The 26,739-nt window shown below is 43.2% G+C and overlaps 1 protein-coding gene and 1 long non-coding RNA gene across 2 annotated transcripts in view; one reads left to right on the top strand and one right to left on the bottom strand.

Annotated features, from left to right (window-relative positions):
- The window catches only part of PTPRG (protein tyrosine phosphatase receptor type G), a 530,620-nt gene extending 505,831 nt beyond the window's left edge, over window positions 1–24,789 (bottom strand). The window contains exon 1 of the mRNA XM_056524508.1: window positions 24,329–24,789. Coding sequence (XP_056380483.1) covers window positions 24,329–24,413 — 85 coding nt within the window. The 5' untranslated portion in view covers window positions 24,414–24,789. The remainder of the gene's footprint in view (window positions 1–24,328) is intronic.
- LOC130275894 (uncharacterized) lies at window positions 322–11,647 on the top strand. The gene is made up of 3 exons (XR_008844943.1): window positions 322–372; window positions 2,428–2,664; window positions 11,421–11,647. It is a non-coding gene; the product is annotated as an uncharacterized LOC130275894 (long non-coding RNA).
- Window positions 24,790–26,739: the final 1,950 nt, after the last annotated feature.

Genomic DNA, 26,739 nt, shown 5'->3' with positions numbered 1-26,739 from the left:
CTGTCATTTTCACCCCCCCCCCCCTTCATCACCCCCGCTGTCAATCCCTTGCAGTGGCCTTCAACCTGCGGACCACCAGATGTTGCAAAACTACAACTCCCAGCATCCAGCCCCCCCCCCCCCCCTCCCTTTAGTTTTCTACTCACCTCCCCTTGGTGGGAAGGAAGGGTGAGCCGGTCCGGGCTGTCCATCTTCACCGGGAGGTCCTCTTCTCCACTCCGGGCTGGCCCTGGACTAGTGACGTTGCCTTGACGATGATGCACAGGGACATTCATGCAGGTATGTCTGCTGCACACGGACGTCCCCGTGAGTCGTTGTCAAGGCAACGTCACTAGTCCGGGGCCGGCCCGGAGTGGAGAAGAGGGCCTCCCGGTGAGTGGAAAGCCCGGAACGACTAACCCTCCCCACCGGACGGTCCCTGCAGCATAGATGACCCAGAACAATTCACCCTTCCTTCCCACCGAGGGGAGGAGAGTAGAAAACTAAAGGAGGGGTCTGGATGATAAAGGCCACAGTGGTCTTCAACCTGCGGACCTCCAGATGTTTCAAAACTACAACTCCCAGCATGCCCGGACAGCCGATGGCTGTCCGGGCATGCTAGGAGTTGTAGTTTTGAAACCACTGGTTTGAAGACCACTGAGAAGGGATTGACAGGCGGAGAATTCACTCGAGTTTAAGTTGAAGGGGGGGGGGGGGGGGGTTCAGCAGGAAAAAGCATGCTGAAACACTCGGCTTATACTCTAGTATATACGGTAATAAGGACTCTGCTTTATCCAACCATAGAGCAGCAATGCACATTCCCGACCACTCCGCTCAAACTCTGGACATCTTCTGACAAGCGACCGCCTCAATGGTGGGAGACCCACTGATCAGACACTTATCACCTATCCTGCTGATGCTTTGGTTTTTTGCAGATTAGCACCAGACACTAAAACACATTCTTTATTTCCAATATGTTTCATTTTCGTTCCCATTTATATTGTGATCCCCCAATGGGGACAGGGGCTGATGTCAATCTATAAGGAAATCCAAAATGTTAACACTATATAAGAAGTTGGTATGACTCCTTCATACCAATAGGTTCATAGTGCTGTCCATATTTCGCACTCTACTGATTTGAACATTGATCATAGAGACCCCAGCGATCACCTGCAATCTGTGTGGAAGCCCAACACCACCACTAGAGATGAGCGAACTTACAGTAAATTCGATTTGTCACGAACTTCTCGGCTCGGCAGTTGATGACTTTTCCTGCATAAATTAGTTCAGCTTTCAGGTGCTCCGGTGGGCTGGAAAAGGTGAATACATTCCTAGGAGACTCTTTCCTAGGAATGTATCCACCTTTTCCAGCCCACAGGAGCACCTAAAAGCTGAACTAATTTATGCAGGAAAAGTCATCAACTGCCGAGCTGAGAAGTTTGTGACAAATCAAATTTACTGTAAGTTCGCTCATCTCTAACCACCACTATAGGGGGAAGGACATATTACATAATGTCCATGGTAGGGGGGGTGGATGCTCTAGTATAAAATATTTTTCAACAGGAGGAAGCTAGCCAGATTCTAATATATGAAAGGGTTCACTTTTTTCCCCCTTCTACAACCCCTGCACCAATCTCCAGCCATACTATGTATTATTTTTGCTAACCCACATACAGTAGGTATTACAAAGCCAAAAGTCACCTGTACACACAAGAGCAGATGAGGATAGGTTACCAGGTCAAGAGCCGATTTATTACAAGGGCAATATAGAACAGAATTGCTAATAGGGGCATAAAGGGTCTTGGCTTGAAAAGACTGATGGGTAAGGGGGGGGGCTCATCACAGTGCACATTATAGTCCAAAGTCACATGTTAAACGTTCTGCTGACATGTGTTCACTGTAACCTTCTTGACACGTAAAGTAGATTTTTGAGTGCAAGTCATGAGGTTTATGCAGACAAACATCCTTTCAAGTGTTCCTGTCCATTACTGTGTGTTCAGGACTCCGGTGAAAGGTATCCTTTGCAAATTACTTTCTATTGATTGAAGAATACAGGAACACAATGCCAAGGATCTATCAGGCTTTTAGCTAAGGTACTGTACATTTACCTAACTCAGCGCACACATTCTAAATTCCTTTAGAAGCAATGATTCATTACTGTATGATAAGATTTCAGACAAAATGTATGGGGGGGGGGGGGGGTGTTCTACACAACAACCGTATCAGTCAAAAAAAACAGATGGGTGGGTCAATATCATAACTACATATTGTCCATGCAATACAGTACCTCTCAGACAACCAGTGGTGAATATTGGACAAAGCTGTTTATCGTGTTGTCTCATGTTATCTAATGGTCATATTCTGAACCCCTGTGGATTCAGAATTACTAAGAATTAATGCTGCACAGATAGAGCTACAGTGACTGATTATGACTGTTTTTGCTTTCAGGCTCCAAAAACCTGCTAAGATATATGTCTCATGAAGGCTAACCACTGTCCATATGCCCTATAAGCCCAATTGGGGACCCCTGTTTGGGATTGCCATCTATTAGCCAGAGAAAAGAGCCACAGCAAAAAGGACCTCTCATACCAGAGCGCTTGTCCAAGACACCAATAAGAGACCGCCTGGCCATGTATCAAGAGCCTCCATGTAACACTTAATGCATGGTCAACTGAAACTTCAATGGTAGGTTTACAGGAGCCAGATTAGGGTCACAATTAAATTTGTGGATAGTTTTGATGAGAGATCTCTTAAGTTCGCTTGATTTCTAGTAAGAAACATTAGGGTTTAATGGAATCTGTAAGCTATAGGTCATTCTCAAAACCATAGCATGCATGTCTCCTCCCTCCTCCCAACCATACCTGCCTTGACTGGTTGACATGCACAGTTGAGTGCTGGAAGATCCCTGTAAGTAAACCAACCAATGCAGGGGGGGGGGGGGGGGGGGGGGGGGAGCCAAGTGCACACTGCAGCTCGGCACATCCTCTTTCTGAGCATGATCTACAGCTGACAGATTACCTTAAGGACACAGATTGAAGTGCATTTTGTAGAGCGCTATAGAGGATATTGGTCTGTCTGGTTGATACATGTCAGTAAACCGCAGAAAATAGTTGACAATGCTATATTCGTTGAACTGATACCATATAGCTGGTAAGTTGACAGATCACACCTAACTCACCTAATGTGCATGGGTGGCCTTGCCCCCTCAATGACAGATGTCAGGTAAAGAAGGATCAGACTAGTGCTGGGAGTTAAGACCAAAAATGTGCATTACAGTATTTTTCTAACTTATGGCGGTTCCACAGTATTTGACTATTTTTTTTTCCCACTCATTTCCCCCTTACCACCATACTCTCTCCCCCCCCCCCCCCCGAATGAATCGGCTGCAGTGCGCTGGGAACTAATCACATGACTCGCAGGCACTTTTCTGCTTTTCCTCCTCCCCCCCACCGAATGAATCAACTGCAGCGCAGCGCTGCCCACACATCGGGGGACTAATCATGTTACCCGCAGGCACTGATCTCCTTTTCCTCCTGTGAGCCGCGGGCGCAGGACGGAGAAGGGGAGCTGTCACCTCCCCCTGCAACCGCTGAAAGTCAATGGGCCGCGGGCGCTGCAGAGCTTCTGATCAGAAGTGCCCACGGGTAATATATGATTAGTTCCCCAGTGCACTGCGGCTGATCATTCCTTCAAGGGGCCTGACCGGTATAGGGCAAAATTTCATACCACACAGAAAAAAAAAAAAAATAAAAAAAAAAAAAACACACCCGTATTCTGTATGAACTGGTATATAGCCAGGCACTAGATCAGACATTGAATTTTAACTGGCCAATCCTCTCTCACCAAGATAAACCACCAAAGAAATCTGGAAGTAAATTGCTGCCCTTTCCCCACAGTCATGCATATGCAAAGAAAAGAAGAAAGAAAAAAAAAAAAAAAAGAAGAAAAAATGAACCCAGAAACTGAAAAGAATTAAATATTTTTTCTCATTTGGCTAGTGCAGGCATAGGCAACCTTCGGCACTGCAGATGTTTTGGACTACATCTCCCATGATGCTCCTACAGCCAAAATGCTAACAAAGCATCATGGGAGATGTAGTCCCAAACATCTGCAGAGCCGAAGGTTGCCTATGCCTGGGCTAGTGCACTAAAAAGCAGCAATACTCACCTACCCCAGTGCCCCCAACAGCTGTCACTGACACATTCTACTCCCCACTGATGTGACAAGTAGCCCCTGCAGGGAGTAGGAGAGTATGGCTTTTCTATATTTGCCACATTCTTACACAGCTATAAATATAAGCCACGACATTTCTTAACTACTGAACACAGACCTCTAACACCATGTCCTCTAGAACTGGACAGGTGAAGAATTTTATTTACGGCCATTAAAACCATGGCCGGAGTCCAAGTCAGGACAGAGCCAATTTCTATCTTGTAGTTACACACTTATTAAAATACTAGAGATTAGTCAGTCGTACAACAAGCAGCTCTCCAGAGGTCTCCACCCACTATTTGTAACTCAATACATCTGGACCTTTTCTACTCACTACAGCTACATAATAACATTTCACAAGAGAAGCGGCTTATCCCCACAGCTGAATGAGCCATTTGGCCGGTACCTGCCTTGCTAACAAGTCTCAGATCGAATAGAACATTCTAATTAGCTATGTGTCAGCGGAGGGGCCATCAAGACTCAGAAAAATCAGACATTCCCAGAATGATATTGAAGTTTTGCTCTTCTCCTTTGCACACTATGTGATCCAGCAAGAAAAAAAAAAAAAAAAAAAACACACACCTCTTGCTCCACTTTAAAACAAAATTTTATTCTGTCGGCAATACAAATTCCTTTCACCAGCCAACTCTGTCCATCTGACGGGTGATTGATCCTTCTCCACAGCATCTCTCAGATGTGATAATACATGGACACGGATCTCCCCTCAGCACTATCCTTTCATATGGAAGAAGTGTTGATTCTGGGAGAAGCTTTTTTTTTTTTTTTTAGTTTTTAAAGAAAACAAAAAAAAAAAAATCCGACCTTGAGGTTGATCAAAGCAAATCAAGGAATAAGCTGTTTTTATTAGCACGGAGGGGAATCAATTGTTTGTCAGACAAGCAGCTAGAAACCTAATTGCTTTATAATAAAGAACAGATTTCTTGGTGTATTCTGCATTCCCAGATCTTCGGAAAGTCTTCAATAATCAAGTCTCATTAAGTATCTATAGATCAAAAAAGATGTCCATGAGACCACACCGATCCACAGCAATGCCTGCGGTAATCATATCATAACTTGGTATGGAGAAAGTACATACTGTTTACAATACAGACAGTTATTAGTCAACCCAGGTCACATGAATATAAAAAGTAAAAATAGTTTGTGATATCCCAATCTATGCAAATTTGACCTGTTTATTTTACCAAAAGCAAGCAAAATCGAAAAATTCTACTAAATTTTCTGAAAGTCATAGTCAAGATCACACCTCCACAACTTTTACAATGATCTATTTGCTTCTCACCATATTTACAAAAATGAACAGTTAGTGTACCCTTTCATCAAAGCATGCAAGACCACCCGAGGACACCAAAACTTTTAACTGGCATAATGCTGGGCGGCAGTAGCATCGCCAAAACACCATATCCTGCAGGGGGAATGGGCCAGTGGCCAAGCAGTCCCACTACTGCCTGACTGAGCCTCCAGCACTGGGCCACACCACTCCGCAGGCAAAGTGCCGCAGCTTCATTAGCTGCTGCAAAGCAATACAATAGTGTCTATAGTTAAATGCTGGTACAAAGCCAACTTTGTAGACATACCAGGTGTAGTATTGCAGCTTTATATGCCACTATACTAAAAGTATACTTATTAAAATGGGCTCTCAAGACAAAACTATAAACAGGATGAGTATCTGATCGGTAGGTGCCTGACTGCCAATCATTAGCATGTGGGTCATAGGCGAGCAGCCCACCTGTAAGAAGAAGGAAAATAAATATTAAAAAACCCATAGTATGATTTCAGGGAATTGTCCACTGGTATGTGTCAGGATATCTCCAAAGCCACAGACTTGAACTAGACATGGTCTAATAATGGACTAAGAACAGTCTTTTAAAAAAGGAATACTGTCAGCCTGTTCACCCACGATAAACCCATTACATCGGGTTATAGTGTTGGTGAACACGAGTCCAACGAGGGTTCACTTACTGAAATATATCCAGTAGGTCCCGAGATGTCCCCAGAAGATCCTCTACTGAATTCTGTCAATCTTGTGCAGGAGGCAGGGATTCGCCGGCTGAATTTACATATTCATTGTGTGTGATTGCACATACTTGTGAAGTGGAGTCACCAGACCCGCCCCCTGCACGCAATTCACTGAATTCAGCAAAGGATCTTATGGGAGACATATCTCAGGACCTAATGAATATATTTCACTAAGTGACCCCTCGTTGGACTCCTGTTCATCCACATAATAACCCAGTGTATTGGGTTTAGTATTGTGAACAAGCTGACCTTAATACTTTAAAGGGGTTCTCCGGTGCTTACACATCTTATCCCCTATCCAAAGGATAGGGGATAAGATGCCTGATCGCGGGGGTCCCGCAGCTGGGGACACCCGTGATCATGCACGCGGCACCCCGTTTGTAATCAGTCCCCGAACACGCTCCGGGGACTGATTACAAACGGGGTGCCGCGTGCATGATCACGGGCGTCCCCAGCTGCGGAACTCCCGCGATAAGATATGTAAGCACCGGAGAACCCCTTTAAAGTCTATGGCCGGGTCACTGTAGACTTTTTAAAGGCTATGTATACCAGCCTTTTTTGAAGGCTATGCTTACCAGAATGACCTATGACATAATGGAAGATATTCATTCTAATAATGGCGGGCACTCAGAGGGCAACCAATCACAACTTTATACATGCCTCCATGACATATCAAATGTTTTCCCAAATGGCAGGGACACTGAGAGGCATTTCCTCCTCGCAACTTTCTATATACACTGTCCACTGCAGCCAGTAAATACAGAAGAGGAGCGATCCATAGCGTAAAACCGACTGGGTGTAAAAGGCAAAGGAATTCTTTTGAGAGGCTCTTACCCCAGGTGGTTGTGTGGACTCACACACAACAATGGACAGCGTGGATGAAGCCGCGTGGTGAAACGCATCGCATTTTAATAAACCTTTTTATACTCACCTGACATGCTTGTTCAGAGTCAGCGCCGCAAAAGGTCCACCGCACCCTGGAAGTCCATTTGTCTCATAGTAGCCAGTAGGCATTGAGAATTTACAAATATGCAAAAAAAATAAGAATAAAAAGTATGACTCTTTATTTCTGGTCTATTTATTGTAATGCTTAATATCTGTATGGACAGGTGTGGCTCTTTTTTTTTGGCAAGAAAGTAACCCCGTTTTTCCAATTCGGAACAACCTTACGTGTCGGAGCTCTTATGCCAGTTTTTCAAATGGCAATGCAGAAGAAAAAAAAATGAATAAAGCCACCACAGGCTATATGTATCCATAAGTTTCCTCTAACACTTGCTTTAATTTGCAAGACGACCTCCATGCCAGCTCTTTTCGGCTTCCTTCCAGATCGCTTTCTGCATCAATTTCACTTTTGACTTACTTAAAAAGGATTCAGTCTGAAATTCTGTCTAAAAGTCAACTAAGATTTCCCCTTGATCTACAGGGACCACATTAATACACATTGATAGGTGAAGAAAAACACACAAAACAAAACCTTATTTGGTGGTATGAAATATTGTGAGAGGCGGCCAGCTCTAGGCAGCCCAAGCTAGAAATTTAATGGAATTTACCTCAAGGAAAAGAGCCCAATAATAGTCAATATGTACTTTAAGTCTAATTCAGGAACGTCAAGTCAGTGTATGGATCAATCATCTCTCCCCGGAGGGTTCTAAACAAACAAATCTTTATCAGTAATACAAACACCAAGAAAGCCATTATAATAAAAGCCGGTTCTCCAATTATCGAGTACATGTCACTTAGTCGTCTGGAGGAAGGATATGCAGCTTTTAAAATTAGGTGGTCTCAGAGGTATCAAGGGAAGGAGCCATTTCTTCTATTTAACAGTAGGTTTCAACCAGGACATCCGATTGAATTTCATAGGGGAAAAAAGAAAAAAAAAAAAACTGCCACATACAGCCGTAAAACTAAAGTGCCAGGGACTTCTTTTGGGTGCAAAAATGCTGCCACATAATAAGGTGCATTTATTTAGGACAAGAGGTAAAGAGAAAAGTCAAAGTTTGCACCAGAGCCGGTTCCCCAAAGATTGTCATCTTTGGGTCATTATATGGTCATCCTGATCATCCTGTGAGGTCAGCTAGATATAACGTTCACCTCATATTTTGGCAAAGACCTAGAAGCTTGACTCCAGCCAAAACTTGTATCCATCAAAAAACTACTCAAATGTAGTCACCAGTGGACTACACTCTGGCCACTGAAATAAATGGGGCCTGTGTCTGAGCATGGGTATGTTGGCATTTTGACAGATACCACAACATATCCGTACCTTGGAGCTAGTTAAGTACTAGTGGGGGAGATAGGTTTTTAGTTATTAGGTAAATTCTGTCCCAAGCATAGTACATAAAAGCTTACCCTGTCACATACAAACACCAGACACATGCACCAAGATATTCCTGGCTTCTGAAATGTTCCAAAACAGCTGTCTGAACAACTCAGAATGACGACTCTGCTCAGAGCAATGCAGCCATTCCAATGACAATCTTAAGATTCTCAGCCCAAAGACTTAAAGAAGCTAAAAGATTACATAATAGCAGCTTATAAGAGAATAGGTAAGAAAATGTTTATGAAGGTTATTAGGAGTGGAGATAGGAGGAGAGGTAAAGGAGCGATAATGGGGGAAGATATTCTTCTGGATTCTGACAGTAATACCATTGAAAAACACTGTACAACCTGGATGATAACAGGGAACAATAGATTCTATTCAACTGCACAACAGAGATAAAGCAGATCTTAGGATTTCTGCCCCTCAATTGAGAAGAGTAAATTTTCAATAAGTTATAAACTATTAAGCAATCGAGAGATGAAAAGGCCCATTCTATATATTTTTTTTTCATCGTCTTTTAAACAGAAGGCTGATTTTCTAGTTTTATAGAAAGGATTTAGTATAATGGGCATTTCATACATTTAAATTGGCACAGTTGTGCCATCTGTCAAACTAACTGGTTAGTAGCAGACCACTGACAAAGAAAGAAAAAACACACACACACCCACCCACCATTAATTTGAATGGGACAGTTCTCGTTCATCCAGCATCTTAAATTGGACATGTGCTATCACTTAAAACAAATTTTCACTGATGAGGGTCATTTTAAATTTTTTATTTAATTTTTTTACACTTGTTTCTATTTTGACTAATAGAATTTTTATTGCAGATTAGAGAGCAGCCATGTTTCCTGTGTTTGACAGCATTTAGAGATAGGTAACAACGGTCCTGAGCTGAACCATTGACCTGAATGAAAGAAAGAAGGTTTAAGGGCATGCAGTGTGACCTGTCATTTGTTATTCCACAGGGAAGGGGGAGGCCGGGCTCTCATCATAAACTATTTTCTTTTCTATCTACTGGTATCAGACAGGATTACAGTGAAAATGGACAAAGGGGTGGGGAAGGAGTGATCCATACAAAGCAGGAAGTCTCAGCTTAATATCAGGCCTAGTGACTGCAAGATTTCAGGATTACCGTATATACTCGAGTATAAGCAGAGTTTTTCAGCACGATTTTTCGTGCTGAAAACACCCCCCCCCCCCTCGGCTTATACTCGAGTGAACTCTCCACCCGCAGTGGTCTTCAACCTGCGGACCTCCGGAGGTTTCAAAACTACAACTCCCAGCAAGCCCGGGCAGCCATCGGCTGTCCGGGCTTGCTGGGAGTTGTAGTTTTGAAACCTCCGGAGGTCCGCAGGTTGAAGACCACTGCGGCCTTCGACATCATCCAGCCCCCTCTCACCCCCCTTTAGTTCTGTACAGTACTCGCCTCGGCTCGGCGCTGGTCCGGTGCTGCAGGACTGTCCGGAGAGGAGGTGGTCCGGTGGGATAGCCATCTTCACCGGGGAGGCCTCTTCTAAGCGCTTCGGGCCCGGCCCCAGAATAGTCACGTTACCTTGACAACGACGCAGAGGTACGTTCATTGCCAACGCAACGCCTCTATTCCGGGCCCGAGGCACGGAGAAGAGGCGCCCCCGGTGAAGATAGCAGCCCGGAACCACTATCCCACCGGACCACCTCCTCTCCGGACAGTCCTGCAGCACCGGACCAGCGCCGAGCGGAGGCGAGTACTGTACAGAACTAAAGGGGGGTGAGAGGGGGCTGGATGATGTCGAAGGCCGCAGTGGTCTTCAACCTGCGGACCTCCGGAGGTTTCAAAACTACAACTCCCAGCAAGCCCGGACAGCCGAAGGCTGCCCGGGCTTGCTGGGAGTTGTAGTTTTGAAACCTCTGGAGGTCCGCAGGTTGAAGACCACTGAGGGCGGATGATGACAAGAGGATGATGAAGGGGGGGGGGGGGGGGGATGTGTGGGATGATGACAAGGGGATGATAGGTGATGATGATGAGGGTCTGGATGATGACAGGCGGTGATGATGATGAGGATGTTAATGACGGGTCTGGATGATGACAGGGGGGGGGGATGATGTATTTCCCACCCTAGGCTTATACTCGAGTCAATAACTTTTCCTGGGATTTTGGGTTGAAATTAGGGGTCTCGGCTTATACTCGGGTCGGCTTATACTCGAGTATATACGGTATTTCAAAATCTAGCTAATAAAATGAAAGGGGGAAAAAATAAAAATCAACACACACACACACACACACACCACAAAACTAATAAAAATAATAAGACTATTTAAACAATAGGTCATTTTCTAATGACACCTTCCCTTTAAGTTTTTATTGCACATGGACGTTCGCAGTTCCATTAGTCAGGGACATATTAAACCATCATGACTCCGTACTGAACTAGTTCCAATGTATTTCATCAGTGACTCACATACCGGAAGCAACCAGATACTTTTCCCAGCTGTGCTCTGTGAGCATATGAAGGACCACAACACAATGTCTATGGACACAAAAGATTACAATAAATGATTCATAAGTGGATATATTAGAGAACAAGCCAGTTATAGTAGCGAGAGAGGATATACACCAAGGCCAACTATCCTTCCATCAACATAGAATTCTGCAGATGTTGTATGGAAATTTATATAGTTCCAAAAATAGAATCTAAGCCCTCCTGGGCACTGCTTTCATCTCTAGAACACTGAAAAACATAGGTGTGAGTGATATTAGTAAAACATTCTATAATCGCTGCACTTTTATAAATTTTCTATTTTAAAAGTTCACCATTTCTTTAAATAATCCAGGGCAAAAAATAAATAAAAAAAAAAAAAGTGTCCTCTATTTGTCTCTTACTTGTCGACAGGTTTTTGATGCAGACGCTGGAGGTTTGACATAGTTCTGTGAAGCTGCTAATCGACCTTTACAAAGGCCTTAGTAGTCTGTTTTGCTCCATCATGGACCCAAGGCACACGTCGTAAGTGACTGCACTGGGATAAAGGTCTAAGAAGTGGAACTCCAAAATCTCTTCTGTTTTCGCCACATATACACAGTGTAAGAGAACTGAATGTGTCATTTAACTCTGAGGCTAAAGCCCAGGATACCACTATGGATTGTGCCATTTCCGTCATTGTTCTGCTAGACTTATGCTTTATGAACACCAGGGGCGGTTTTAGGAGTTATAGGGATCAGAATAGTACAATTTTATATTTTTGTACAGTTCCCCCCACATTAGGTGTGCAGCACAGTTCCCCAGACATACAGCCTTCAGCCATATACAGTGTATGGCTGGAGGCTGTATGCCTTTCCGACCACCGAAGAGGACGTGCTGCCAGCTGGTGACTTAGCATTCCGGCCTGCGTGCGTCCTCCTCGATGCTCCGCTCTGCCGTTGCTATGGGTGCACGCACGGGACGTAAGTGACGTCCCTGCATGTGCCAACTCCCGGCGGCCCCTGCATTTTTAAAGTTAACGCGGGGGCCGCTGCAGAATGGTAACATGGACATCCTCATGTGCCGAAAAGATTTTTGAGGACACAGGGGTGTCCAGAATGTGACAGATGCCCCCTGTGGGCTGCTCAGTGGCGGCCGCAGGTCCACCCCCCCTCCCGGGCTTGATTAGGCCTATGCTAAGCAGCCGGCAGGGGGCCCCCTGGGGGATGGGGGCCCTGGACTATTGCCTGGTTTGCCCTGCCCTAACGCCGGCCCTGATGAAAACTTGATAAGATCCAAGGAATTATGGGCAGCATAACAGTTCTATGGTTTGCATTATTATTTTTTTTATTTTTTTAAGGCTAAAAAAAGCTCCATTTTTCCTAGACACTTATTAAGATTAAAACATACCTGTCATATCCAACAACAAAAAAAAGTTTTAATATAATCACTCAGTACCTAATCCTGACCATGTAAATCTAATTTTTATGTGTCGCACCTTTATTTCACTTTTAATTTAGCTCACTAGTCTGAATTCCTCTCAAAAGGGAGGGGCGTGGCCTCACTGCAGGTCTCCGCCCCCTCCCTCAGTATGCTGTCTGCTCACATCTCCCCTAGCATTAGCAAAAAACTACAACTCCCAGCTTGTCCTCACTGACAATAGTGGGACACAAGCTGACAGTGGGAGGATGTTTCTTCCAGCTGTGAGCCCTGTGCTCACAGCTGTCAATCAAGGAAGTGAGTCCATGACATAAGTGATGATGCATGGACCCAGCAAGACTAGTATGCGTCCAAGCAGGGGGGGGGGGGCAGTTGTTTGACTGGCTTTTTCAGTATGAAATACTGAAAATTTTCTAATGAAAGCAATTGCAAAACCAATTGGTTTTGAATGCTTTACAACATATCAAAAGTTTTTGTATCTGACAGTGCCCATTTAAGTTTTCTAGCAAGCTAAAAAGATTTTTTTTTTTTTTTTTTTTTTTTATGAATATTGGACATATAGCTTCACATATCCTGACCATGATTAAGCTATGGCGGCCTACCCAGTAGGTTCTCAACAGATGTAAGTGTACTGCAGGGGATACATGCCACATCTTTTAGAGATCATTCACACTGTACCACACGTTTATTGCAGCACATCTGTGTAGTTACAACTTTAGCAGGTACTTGGCTTAAAGGGGTACTCCGCTGCTCAGTGTTTGGAGCAAACTGTCCGGAAACGCTGGAGCCGGGAGCTTGTGCGATCATAGCCCCGCCCCCTCAATGCAAGTCTATGGGAGGGGGCGTGATGGCTGTCACGACCATTTCCATAGACTTGCATTGAGGGGGGCGGGGCATCATGAGGGATCAGGGCTATTATCTCACAAGCTCCTGGCTCCAGCGTTTTGGGACAGTTTGTTCCAAACGCTGAGCAGCGGAGTACCCCTTTAAGCCAAGTACCTGCTTAATTCCTGTTTCCAGTGTCCTTAAAAAAAGACTAGACTTGTCCATCCTTTTTTGCGAATTTTGCTCGGAAATGCATTGCGGTCTATGAGATGGCACATTTCCGAGCAATCCTAGCTCCCATCGGATTTTTCAAAGGTGTGGAATGTCCAAACGTTTTCCATGCAGAACATAGGATAGGAATAGGACAGCGGAAATTCCATTCACCACAATGTTAAAATGGGTACTCCGGTGGAAAACTATTTTTTTTAAATCAACTGGTGCGAGAAAGTTAAATAGATTTGTAAATTACTTTTATTTGAAAATCTTAAATCCTTCCAGGACTTAGCTGCTGTTTGCTCAAGAGCAAGTTTTTTTTTCCCTCTTTGAATCTCTTTTCTGTCAGACACCTCTGTCCGTGTCAGGAACTGTCCAGAGCAGAAGGGGTTTGCTATGGGGATTTTCTCCTGCTCTGGACAGTTCCTGACATGGACAGGAGGTGTCAGCAGAGAGCATTGTGGACAGACAGAAGAAAAATGTATAAAGAAAAGCACTTCCTCTGTATTATACAGCAGCTCATAAGTACTAGAAGAATGAAGATTTTTATACAGAAGTTATCTACAAATGTTTAGCTTTCTAGCACCAGTTAATTTAAAAATAAATGTTTTCCACTGGAGTACCCCTTTAATTTCATGTAGCAGAATTTCCTAGCTGAATTTATGTTCAAAATTTCAGTGCAGAGTTCTGAGGATAAGTGTGAAAGTATGAACATAACCTAAGAATAAGACGCTGGAACAATGTCCAATTTCCAGGAACTTGTAATTTTATATTTTTAAAGAAAAAACATCCATCCCCTTTTAATCTGTTTGAGTCAGCCATCACAGCAGCTCGTGGCAGATATTGCCAAAGTCTCACTGCTCTTAGGCTATAGACACACAGCAAAGTTTCTGCAAGCAGAATTAAATTAAAGACCAATAGACTTCAATGGGATTTTGCACTCCCATTCACACTTCAGAATTTCCATCAGCGGATTCTGAATGGAATCCATACAAGCCAGAAGCCAACCAAATGAATGCGGACGTGGAATTGGTGCGGATGGGCAGAAATTCTGCCATGTGAATATAGCCTTACAGTAGAGAATCCTTGTCTGTAAAACCTTCTTTCCTCTAAATGTAACCATGACAAGGGGGACATCCCCTACAGACCTAGGCATAAAGAGATATCTAGAAAACCAGCTGTACTGTCCATTTGTACATTGTAATCAAATCGCCCCCAACCTAACTACGCCAAGCTTGATAACCTGTCATCCTCCCTTACCATCAATTATCCTTTTGCCCTCCTTTGCTCCCTCTCCAGTTCAGCCATGTCCGCCTTATATACAGGTCCCCAAAAGTGGACACAATACTCCATGTGTGGTCTGACTAAAGATTTATACAGAGGCAAAACTAGGTCCTTGTCATGGGCCTCAATGCTGCGATACATCTCATGACTTTGTAAGCCTTGGCAGGTGCTGCCTGGCACTGGTCACTAAAGTGAGCCACTGATAATCCACTTACATATATTTTAAAACCTACAAACACCTTTATTTTTTTTGTAGCCCTGGACAACCCAATTATAAAAGAGGATCCATAGCCAGCCTTCCCGCCAAAATAAAGTAAATAAATAAGTTATTGGGTAACCCAATTCCACCAATGTAGTTACTTTCTTGCTATGAGCCCCAGCTCCTCCCAGAGACAGCTAACAAACTAGTAACATGTCTATCCGTATACCTAAATAGATAGGCGGGAACTTCAGTAAGGTCAGGTCTCCACACGTTTAATTGCCATTGCAGTTTGAGTCAAAGTAAGAAGTAGACGTATAAGTCCTAAGTATATATTTCCCATTCCTTATGGGTACACTTCTGGCTTTGGCACAAAAACTGCAGTGGCATCCTACCAAAAAACACCTGTGTGGAAACATAGCATGAGGAAAGGTGTAAATGCTATTAAAAAGGAGGTGCAATTAGGTGCCTGATGGGGCATAGAAGGGAAAGAGGTGTTAAAGAGCTTCATAAACAACTCCCACAACTACAACTTTACAGTGAAGCTCCCTCCCACCTGAATATTCAGTGAAATCTTAAAACGATAAACTCCCTATATTTCAAGAAGAGAAGCAAAAAGCAAGAACATAAAACACACACTGTTTTAAGTATGGAATACCCTACACTATTCTAGATATGGGACCATTAAAAGGGGTACCCCACTGGCCAGTGTTCCGGCTGCGTTCCGAACATTTAGATCAGAACGCCATGCGCACGTTGCAGGGGTCTGCCACGCCCCCTTGTGATGTCAGGTGACTCCTTCTCCCCAAAGACTTGCATTGCGGGGGTGTGGCCAGACGTCACGTAGGGGCATGGCCAACCCCCGCATGGCGTTTGGAACTAAATGCTCCGAATGCAGCCGAAAACACTGGCCAGTGGAGTACCCCTTTAAGAAAAGCACACAAAGTTGGGTATGTTCACATGCACAAATTTTGCTGCATATTTTACTGCTCTTCGGATGCCATAATACCCTATGGAGTTACTTATGCTACAGGATGGCATCCATACAATGTTACCACGCTGCAACACCACCCACATAGCTCATGAACAGGAGTGGCTGTATCTAGAAGTGCAGGTCTGCTTGTGACGTTTCACACAACCTCATGACTTCTAAGGTCACGGCCAATACACCAGTGCTTGAAGTCCCAGAATTATTCTGGTAACAGAGAAAGTAATAACGTATCACCCTGGGGGCCATGAGGAGACCAGAGGCAGCTCTTGCTTTGCAATATATTTTTTTTTTCCACGTCTCTAACAATAATAAGTTACTGCTCTCTCTAAGCCAGCAAATACACAGCATGCAAAGCGGCTGCAGAACAGATTACACCCACATAGCTTTTCAGAAAACAGGAATTTTATTGCATTTTAAAAATATAATAATGCACTTTTTCCCTCACTACAAAAAAGGTAATTTTGGTGCTGTGTTAAAGTAGTTTTTCCACCCCTTCTTATTTCCATTGAAATTATATATGACGTCTTAGCCTTCTCCCTCCCCCTCCCCTCCTGCAGCCACTTAAGGAGCCTTTGCATTTAAATCACATTACAGTCCTGGTACTATTTCTATCAGATGCTCCACTGTGATTTATGAAGCTCAGCAATCTCCAGTGACAGGTCCTCTTCTAAACGCACTGGACTGGTTAGATGTATAGGTCAAAAGCCTGATAGTTATTTCCCAGACAAGATGCTGTCTTCTTGCTATTATTTTGAGAGGCGTGCAGGATTTTACATTCTGACATCTTGTGTTGTAATGTACTGGACTGAGAGCAATATACAAGAACGGGCATCATGGCATAGGGAAAAGGATGCTGAAAACTAGAAGCCCAAATTGAACCTGACCCAGTGTTTCCAAACCAGGTGTCTCCAGCTGTTGCAAAACTACAACTCCCAGCATGCCCGGACAGCCTTTGGCTGTCCGGGCATGCTGGGAGTTGTAGTTTTGCAACAGCAGGAGGCGCAACGGTTGGAAAACACTGGCCTAACAGAATATTTAATCCCTTGTTTTAGAGCTAGAGTATTCCTATTAACCCCCTACTTATCCCAGAATCTAGTACCTACCCCATATTTACTATAGGATCTTTATAACAAACTGGAAAGGATAATATTAGGACCTTAATTTCTGTTTCAATAATTTACATTTATAATAAAAAAAAAAAAAAAACGAACAAACAGTACCATAAAAACGAAAGAAAAAATAAAAATAAAGTACATAGCTCAATTCATATATCCAATCAGTACATATAGCAGGAGCTCTAAGCTCATAGAGGATGAGGCAACATAAATAAATGAATACAAGATCAAATAGTAAGAACAGTATAACAATAGACAAAGAACTTAAAAGGGGAACTCCAGTGGAAACAAATGTTTTCAAATTAACTGGTACCCGTAAACAAGGCAGAATTGTAAATTACTTCTATTAAAAAATCTTAACGCTTCCAGCACTTATCAGCTGCTGTATACTACAGAGAAAATTGTGCAGCTCTTTCTAGTCTGACAACAGTGCTCTCTGCTGACACCTCTGTCAGTGTCAGGAACTGTCCAGATTAGAAGTAAATCCCCATAGCAAACCTATCCTGCTCTGGACAGTTCCTGACGCGGACAGAGGTGTCAGCAGAGAGCACTGTGGTCAGCCTGAAAAGAAATGAAAATTTCTCTGTAGTATACACCAGCTGATAAGTACTGGAAGGGAAAAGACTTTTAAATAGAAGTAATTTACAAATATGTTTAAACTTTCTGGAGCCAGTAGATTTGAAAAAAAAAAAAAAAAAAAAAATAGGTTTTCCCCCACTGGAGTTCTCCTGGAGCTCTCCTTTCTATGATTCAATTGACAGTGATGGTCAGGGATCACATGGGCTACCTAGCTCTTTGGGGTTAGTCCAGTTCTTAGTGTTACTTTTTACATCATGGGTACCACAGGTGTGCTAGTGGTGGACACAGTATTTTTGTAACCCTACAGGAATAAATCTGTTCCACAACAAGTAATCTGATTATAGAGAGTGCATCGTGCCATATGGAAACTGCTGGAATCCAATTATTTTATTTCTGTACATAATTATTGTTTATTACATATGCATTCCATCCACAGACTTGAGGCTGCGCTCATTTCGGTTTTTTTTACGGCATTAAAAAAAAAAAAAAAAAAAAAAAAAAATAAAGCACATGCAGTATTCCCCCCCCCCCCCCCCCCCCCCATCAAAAAAACCATACAGTAAATTTAACATTGAAGTCTATGGGAGAATGGATGAGGAGCCTTAAATGGGCACTGTCACCAACTTTATTTTTTGATATGTTGTAGTACTTATGTACTACAACATATCTATAGTATACTTTTATTATTTATTTTTTCATTAACGTTTTAATTTACATTTAAAAACCGGCTACTGAAAAAGGACTGATTTTGGAGTGGCAATCAGTCCTTTTCCAGTTAGGCTGCACTCGCTCACTGCCTGTCAATCAGACAGGCGGGAGCGAGCACATTGGTTTCCCGGCCATTGGCTTCCCGGCCACTCATCCCGCACATCGCCGCCGCTGCCTCGTTGCCGCCGCTGTCCCTGCACGCCTGAAGCCGGACTCTGCAGTAACTGCAAGTGTAATGATGGAACGGGGTAGTGCCGTAGCGGGGCGGGGGGGAACTGGCTAGCAAAAAAAAATAAAAATAGGATGGTGGGAGCTACCCTTTGAAGGTCATCACTTATAATTTTTATTTTGGTTTATTAACTGAATAATAACTGTTCCAAATGGATAACATCCGTTTGCATCCATCTTTTTTTTTTAGATCAGTTTTTATTTTTGACGGGAGATAAACGGGAGGCGTCTAGACAGCAGTGTGAATGCAGCCTAACCCAAAGTTTGGTTGAACAAAAAAAAAAAAAATTTAAAAAATATAACATACAATTCCCAGCTGCAATTGCAACTTAATTTTCCAACCTACACTGCTATAATGGTAGTAATAATAAATAGCAACTTCAGTAAGAACACCCAAAATAAGGAGACTAAGGAAACACGTGCGTCTTTTCTGCTGCAGCCGATTTTTTCTACCCACTGAAGTCAATGGGCAGCAAATCTGTAGTAAACATGGAAGGTTAAAAAAAAAAAAAATAAATAAAAAAATAAAAAAATTATAAAAAATAAAAGTTATCCCCAACATTTTCTAGGATGATAGATGGAGTAGTTTGCACACACTTGGGAGAGGCTGTGGAGGTCTTCACTGTCCAACACAGACACGTATCTCCTGGTTTCATAACATCTAACCATATATAAACGTCAGCCAAACCTGTCTATTTGAATGGAATAGGCCCTGACACATACTAAGACAGCATTTTCCAACCAGGGTCCCTGCAGCTATAGCAAAACTACAACTCCCAGCATGCCCGGACAGCCAAAGGCTGTCCGGGCATGCTGGGAGTTGTAGTTTTGCCACAGCTGGAGGCCCCCTGGTTGGGAAACACTGTTCTAAAGAAGTACATGCAGAAACATCATGGTTCAGATAAACGGCACAGATTGTCAGCTGTAGAAATTTCTGCAAACAAATCTGCTGCACATGAACATCTCCTTATGGATTGGGGGCGGAATGATGGGAGTAACAGTACTCCACACTGGATTGATATCAACAGCTCTTAAATCCAGGTCAACACTTATTCGTCACAACCGGACAGGTTACCAAATTCCATAGATCTATTGTAGCTTACAAAATAAAGAAACAGCTGGAGTTTTCTATATTTATATTCATAAACCACTGGACTCCAATCTGTGGCTCCTCGGCTGCTGAGAAATTAAAAAGCTTTTTAAACCGGTATGCTGGGAGTTGTAGTCTCAACACCTGGGGAGCAACAGGTTGAAGACCATGGCCATAAAACGGTATAGTCTTCATCCATTGTAGCCCTGGTAGGGACTATGTACAGGAGAATTGATGGCAACTAGGAAAACATTTCATCACTGAAGTCAAGTAATAATCAATGAAAATTTTTTTTTTTTTTTTTTTTTTAAATAATAGTAGTGTTTAATGGCAATGACAAATACTAAGAATGCAATTCCCCCTAGAGGCCAAGCCATTGGACACTGAGAATTTCTTCAATATTTCAAACTCCAGTTAAGTACACCAAGAATCTCTCTGCAGCTCACTCAGTGACTAATGCTCCCAGTCAAGATCAATAGGAATTACATTATTCACAGCTTTCCGATGATGCAGAGAGTTTGGAAATGGTACAAATATTTCCGGATATATTTGCACTTAAATCAAGGAAGCAATACTAAACAGATTTTATGAATGGGTTTCTAGGGCAGCAAATAACAAAAAAATACAACTAGGTACAACTGGAGTACTTTTCCTTGCCACATCTGGCCCCTAAAAGGAATTTAAATTAGATGCCCATCAAGTATCAAAAATGTATATATTAGTTGGAACTTCTAGACCAGTGATCTTCAACCTGCGGACCTCCAGATGTTGCAAAACTACAACTCCCAGCATGCCCGGACAGCCGTTGGCTGTCCGGGCATGCTGGGAGTTGTAGTTTTGCAACATCTGGAGGTCCGCAGGTCGAAGACCACTCATTCTTGAAGAGGATGGAAAGTGTCCGAGTTGAAATAAGCTCCCTGGATGATCTAATATCTCATTATTTAATGTATTTGTTTATTTATTGTATTAATTTTTAATCCGGGGGAGGACGTCGGCTGGGAACCAATAACATTCTACAGTAGGGTTCACATTTCGATCAACGAACCCAGAAGAGAGTCCAAAACCGAGGAGGAGGGAGAGAGAAAAAAAAAAAAAAAGTAATATAATTATATATATATATATATATATATATATATATATATATATATATATATATATATATATATATATATATATATATATATATATATATATATATATATCTATCTATCTATCTCTATCTATCTATCTCTATCTCTCTATCATTTTTTAATTTTTATTTATTTATTTTTTAAATAATGATTTACACATCTTTTCATTATGGTTTCCAAGTCTGCTCCACTCCTGTTTTTGGGGAAAATAAATGAGAACAAAAAAAATAAAAACAAACATTAAAAAAAATATAAAAAAAATGAATAAATTTATAATAAAGGATGGATCAAATACTACAACCCAGCCTAAAGGATTTGGTGACCCATCTCATTGCAAACCTATGTTTTTCTACCCAATCTTTTCAGCTTCATTACATAGATAAGACCTAACATTACGATTGAAAGAAAAGATTATCTGCAGGTTGCGAACAGTGAAGTAGGTTTTACTGGAGAGCAAGAATTCTACATCGTACCGTTCCGTCTTGCGAATGGGTCATCAGGTGTCACTAACCATTCTGCCAATTCAGATGACAGAGCCAAGATAAGAATCCGCTTTGGTGCGCACCTGTTGTCAGCCAAACCGAGGCGGCTTTACCTCAGGGTATCTACTGGTAGTTACGACATTTCAGAATCCGTCCTGCAAAGACCCTTGTGGGATTACGACAGAACATTGGGCAATTCTAGAAATAGGCAATTCTAGAAATACAGTATTTTTTAATATTATGGCCATCTGCTGGTCATAGTGCATTCTTCTATACCGGACACATGAAGGAAAGAGTATTTCTAGATTGACTGATTATTATCCAACCTTAACGTCATCGGACATCTGTAAATATCAAGTCGGTGGTATTTATTTAATTTATTTATTTATTTTCAATCCTACAACAAACATGTGCATGCATATAATCCAGAACGGGGGCTTAAATCAGACCTTTCGCAAGATTGTCACATTAAGCCTGCATCGCTCCTTGTTTTCCCTCAAGTGCTCCCAAAGAGACCCTCCTAGATGTAATTACTGTACAATATCAGAGCCACCGGGAAGGACATCACTCAACGGGCTGAAACGGAGAATAAAATCAATAGAGAGATAAATGTTTCGGCTTTGAGAGTGGCCACCCCATTCCAATGTATATCATCTCACGCAAGAAAAACACTCGAACGTCGAGACACAAAGAAGAAGTCTTTGCATTTGACTTTGATAGTCTTTACGCAGAGAAGCGGCCAATATTAACTCCACGGATCGGCGAGAGGGAGGTCAGCGGTAGAAGGTCTCTCTCACGTAGTCAAAGACGTTCTCTGGGAGAAGTCATAAGGAACATTAAAGAAATCACATAAATAAGCACCTACAAGAGGCACCATCTAAGACTCAACTCACGGACCTCTGGAATAAGCAGGATCCTCCGCACTACTGGACTTTACGAGAGCCGGGATCAATACTAGGACAACTCGCACAACCACCCGGAATACAAATCCACATACGGGTCATGAATTTACCATCAAACAATTTCCATCATCGAAAAAGGGAACGAGGCAACACAACAATTAATGGAAATTTACATCCAATTTCAAGAAACACATAAATTTGTACGCTTCACAAAACTATTGCATTTATTTACCCAATTGGGTTATATGAAATATAAAAATTATGTTTTTTTTTTAGTTTTTTATTTTACATTTTTTCTTTAATATACACATATAGGCAAATGTCATTGCTTTGGTATTCAACCTAACAAACAAAAAAACACATCAATTGCATTAGGTGTTATTACTGGAAACCTCAGAATGTCCTGTGCCAGGCTATAGGTAATGTTACCGCGTCTTATCGGGGAGAAATGGTTTTTATACTACGGCTATAAAGAATAGCTCAGCAGTGCCCCTCTGGTATCAAATAGATATTACACACAAAAAGTCATTTGATGCTGAAGTGACCTCCAGCTGCTAAAATAGAGCAATTTTTTTGGGGGGGGGGGGGGGGGCGTTTAAGATCTTTTATAGAAATACCGGCCCTATAGGTTCTCGTGTATCATTTATATATTATTCCAAATGCAGCATCTGATGCAACCAAGTTATAGGATGTAGAACAAACAGATATATAGACATCCAGCTGGCATCTATGTATCCTGTGTATCACTCTGGTTAGGATAGCTCAATGCCATGTAGACAATGGCAGGAATTGCACACCTTACCCAGGCGACGATATATCCAAACCAGGGTGCCTCCAGCTGTTGCAAAACTACAACTCCCAGCATGCCCGGACAGCCAACGGCTGTCCGGGCATGCTGGGAGTTGTAGTTTGCAACAGTTGGAGGCACCCTAGTTTGGAAACACATATATATATTTTTTTTTTTTTCCTTCATCATCATCGTGCAAGTATTAACCATTTAGATACCAAGCAGACAGTACTGACTATTAGCCTTTTCACATAGGAACTTTACAGGAAGAGGGAATCAGACAGAAAGTGTCAGTGTAATATAGGATTTGCGGGGTCCTCCTATAGGATCTGTTCCATGCACTTCCATACTGTGTGTATCCCGCTCTGCACTTCTTTGGTCTTGCTTAGATTAGGAAAGCACTGCACCAAAAAGCAGCCACATAGCGGAATTCCTGATTCTTCCATGTAAAGGGGGAGGAAGGAGAGAGAGCGAGGGGAAGGGGGGGGGGGTAGACAAAAATCCTACAAGGGATCTGTTCAGCATTTCCTGCATGGCAGAGCCGGGGGAGCATGGCTCCTGGAAGTCACCTCTAAGGCACTTTCAGCACAAAGAGAGGGGAGATTTAGCTGCAACTAATGCACATGCCAGCCACATAATACTGGCACTGTTCTAGGCTGCCAGTTGTAGACTGGACCATCCTTATAAGCTGAGAGAAAAGGGAACTTTGATATAATGGGAAGTGTATGGATCAAGTCTTTTATAGACCGGGAAGAATATAGGGGAGCCATACAATTCAATGCATGTCTATACTATGGAACATAGGGTTAAAAATAAATAAAATAAAAAAGGCATCTGATGGGTACCGGATGTGTGACACATGACATGCATGCCCAATTGTCAGAGTGCAGCACACTGGGTATATAGAATACTGAGGTTTGATGTTTACAGTTCACTAGATTATTTATTATGTTGTATTGACAAACAATCAGATACAATGTTACAATGTCAGGTCAGAGGGGAGAGCTGCAAAATATGGGACAATGACACCTGAGGACCCTACAAAAATGGGGTGATGGGGGGGGGGGGTCACACATGGGATGCAGGCAGCACAGGAGGTGGTATATAGGTATATATTTGTGTGCATATTATATCATGGTAATTAATAAATATTCACACAGGGTATCATGGTTACTAAATGTAAAGATAAAAGGATGAGGAGGAGGACAAAATATAGATACAGTAAATAGGTAACAGAAAGGGGCATGATGGGGGCAAAGGGCAGCAGGGGCCCGGGGAAAGGGGGCAGAGGGCAGCAGATGACTAAATGGCGCCAGTCAGCTAGTGCAGGAGCGCAGACGCCAAGCAGGGCTCAGCATACGGCCACTTACCGGGGTAACACAGGACATAGTGCAGCACAGACGTGGAGATTTTCAGGAACAAGATCCACCAGCACGGCTGCAGTAGTCTCCGCATGACAACATGCACATTGAGAACAGAGGCAACTTGTTGACTGATTCCCCTCCAAGCAAAAAAAAGTAGTAGTAGAGGCGGGGAGGGAGGCGGGGGGCCGGGGCGCCGGCTCCGGGTGTCTGGTTACTAGGAGGGCTCTGGGAAGTTGGAGAGCCGGGGAGAGCTCTGGATCTCATGCATGCAGCGATCTCCAGCAGGTCCCAAGCTTTGGGGGAAGGAAGGGGGATCTGGTGTAGTCCCGGATCCTGCTCTATTATTCCAGGCTCCCGGGCTCTTTATTCCAGGCTGGGATCCGCTCCTCCTGGCTGATCACACCGGGGCTGGCCGCTTTCCATTCTCCCATACAGGAAGTAACATGTGAGCTGCTCCAGCCGGAGACTTTAAAGCTCAGAGGGAGAGGGAGCCCGGGAGCGCGCACCGATACTGGGCGTCTAGCACAGGCGCGCCGCCGACGCTCTTAAAGGCGCAGCGCTGCTATTTCTTTTCCCACCCTCCTCATGAAGGAGCAGCAGCAGAAGAAGAAACCTTGTGAATGATACTCCTTCCTACTCCGCTATCCATATAAAGCTCTTACAGCCTGACACCCCCACCATCTGCCAACCAACCCCAGATCTGGGGGAGCAGCAGCCAGCACTGACATGCTTCACATATGGTGGGATTATTTCACTGCAATGTGTTGGCAGGGGATCCAGGAGCCGGGATGTGCTCTCTACATATACATGTTATGTTTTATATGTCTCTATGTGTGTGTATGTGTATATGTGTAGATGGTCATTGCATGGGAATAGCAGGTAAGTGATGGGGTGCAGTGAATATATATGTAGATGGTCATTGCATGGGAATAGCAGGTAAGTGATGGGGTGCAGTGAATATATATGTAGATGGTCATTGCATGGGAATAGCAGGTAAGTGATGGGGTGCAGTGAATATATATGTAGATGGTCATTGCATGGGAATAGCAGGTAAGTGATGGGGTGCAGTAATATATATGTAGCTGGCCATTGTATGGGAATAGCAGGTAAGTGATGGGTGCAGTGAGTATATATGTAGATGGTCATTGCATGGGAATATCAGGTAAGTGATGGGGTGCAGTGAGTATATATGTAGCTGGTCATTGCATGGGAATAGCAGGTAAGTGATGGGGTGCAGTGAATATATATGTAGCTGGCCATTGCATGGGAATAGCAGGTAAGTGATGGGGTGCAGTAATATATATGTAGCTGGTCATTGCATGGGAATAGCAGGTAAGTGATGGGGTGCAGTGAATATATATGTAGATGGTCATTGCATGGGAATAGCAGGTAAGTGATGGGTGCAGTGAGTATATATGTAGATGGTCATTGCATGGGAATAGCAGGTAAGTGATGGGTGCAGTGAGTATGGATGACTGTCATGTCCCCAGGCTCATCCCTTCTCCAGGAGAGATAAGAAGCTGGAGCTCAGGCTGTGACTGTCACCTGCATCTCCCCCTCTATTGCTGATCTCTATAATATCTATTCTCTGCTTCTCCCTTCCAGATCCTGCACTTGTCTTATCTATCTGTACAATGTCCTGTGTGTACTGTGACTGCTGCTTCTCTCTGTGTTCCCTCATCTCTCCTCTATCTCCTTATATAATCTGTCTATACCAGTGTTTACCAACCAGGGTGCCTTCAGCTGTTGCAATACTACAACTCCCAGCATGCCCCAACAGTCAACGGCTGTCGGGGCATGCTGGGAGTTGTAGTTTTGCAACAGCTGGAGACAACCTGGTTGGGACACACTGGCCTATACCCTGCTCATCTCTCCTCCATCTCCTCATATAATCTGCCTATACTCTGCTCATCCCTCCTCTATCTCCTCATATAATCTGCCTATACCCTACTCATCCCTCCTCTATCTCCTCATATAATCTGCCTATACCCTGCTCATCCCTCCTCTATCTCCTCATATAATCTGCCTATACCCTGCTCATCTCTCCTCTATCTCCTCATATAATCTGCCTATACCCTGCTCATCTCTCCTCTATCTCCTCATATAATCTGCCTATACCCTGCTCATCTCTCCTCTATCTCCTCATATAATCTGCCTATACCCTGCTCATCTCTCCTCTATCTCCTCATATAATCTGCCTATACCCTGCTCATCCTTCCTCTATCTCCTCATATAATCTGCCTATACCCTGCTCATCCCTCCTCTATCTCCTCATATAATCTGCCTATACCCTGCTCATCCCTCCTCTATCTCCTCATATAATCTGCCTATACCCTGCTCATCTCTCCTCATATAATCTGCCTATACCCTGCTCATCTCTCCTCATATAATCTGCCTATACCCTGCTCATCCTTCCT

The sequence above is a fragment of the Hyla sarda genome, chromosome 6 (genome assembly GCF_029499605.1).
Source record: "Hyla sarda isolate aHylSar1 chromosome 6, aHylSar1.hap1, whole genome shotgun sequence".
NCBI lineage: Eukaryota > Metazoa > Chordata > Amphibia > Anura > Hylidae > Hyla > Hyla sarda.
This window is presented reverse-complemented; position numbering and strand designations above follow the sequence as displayed.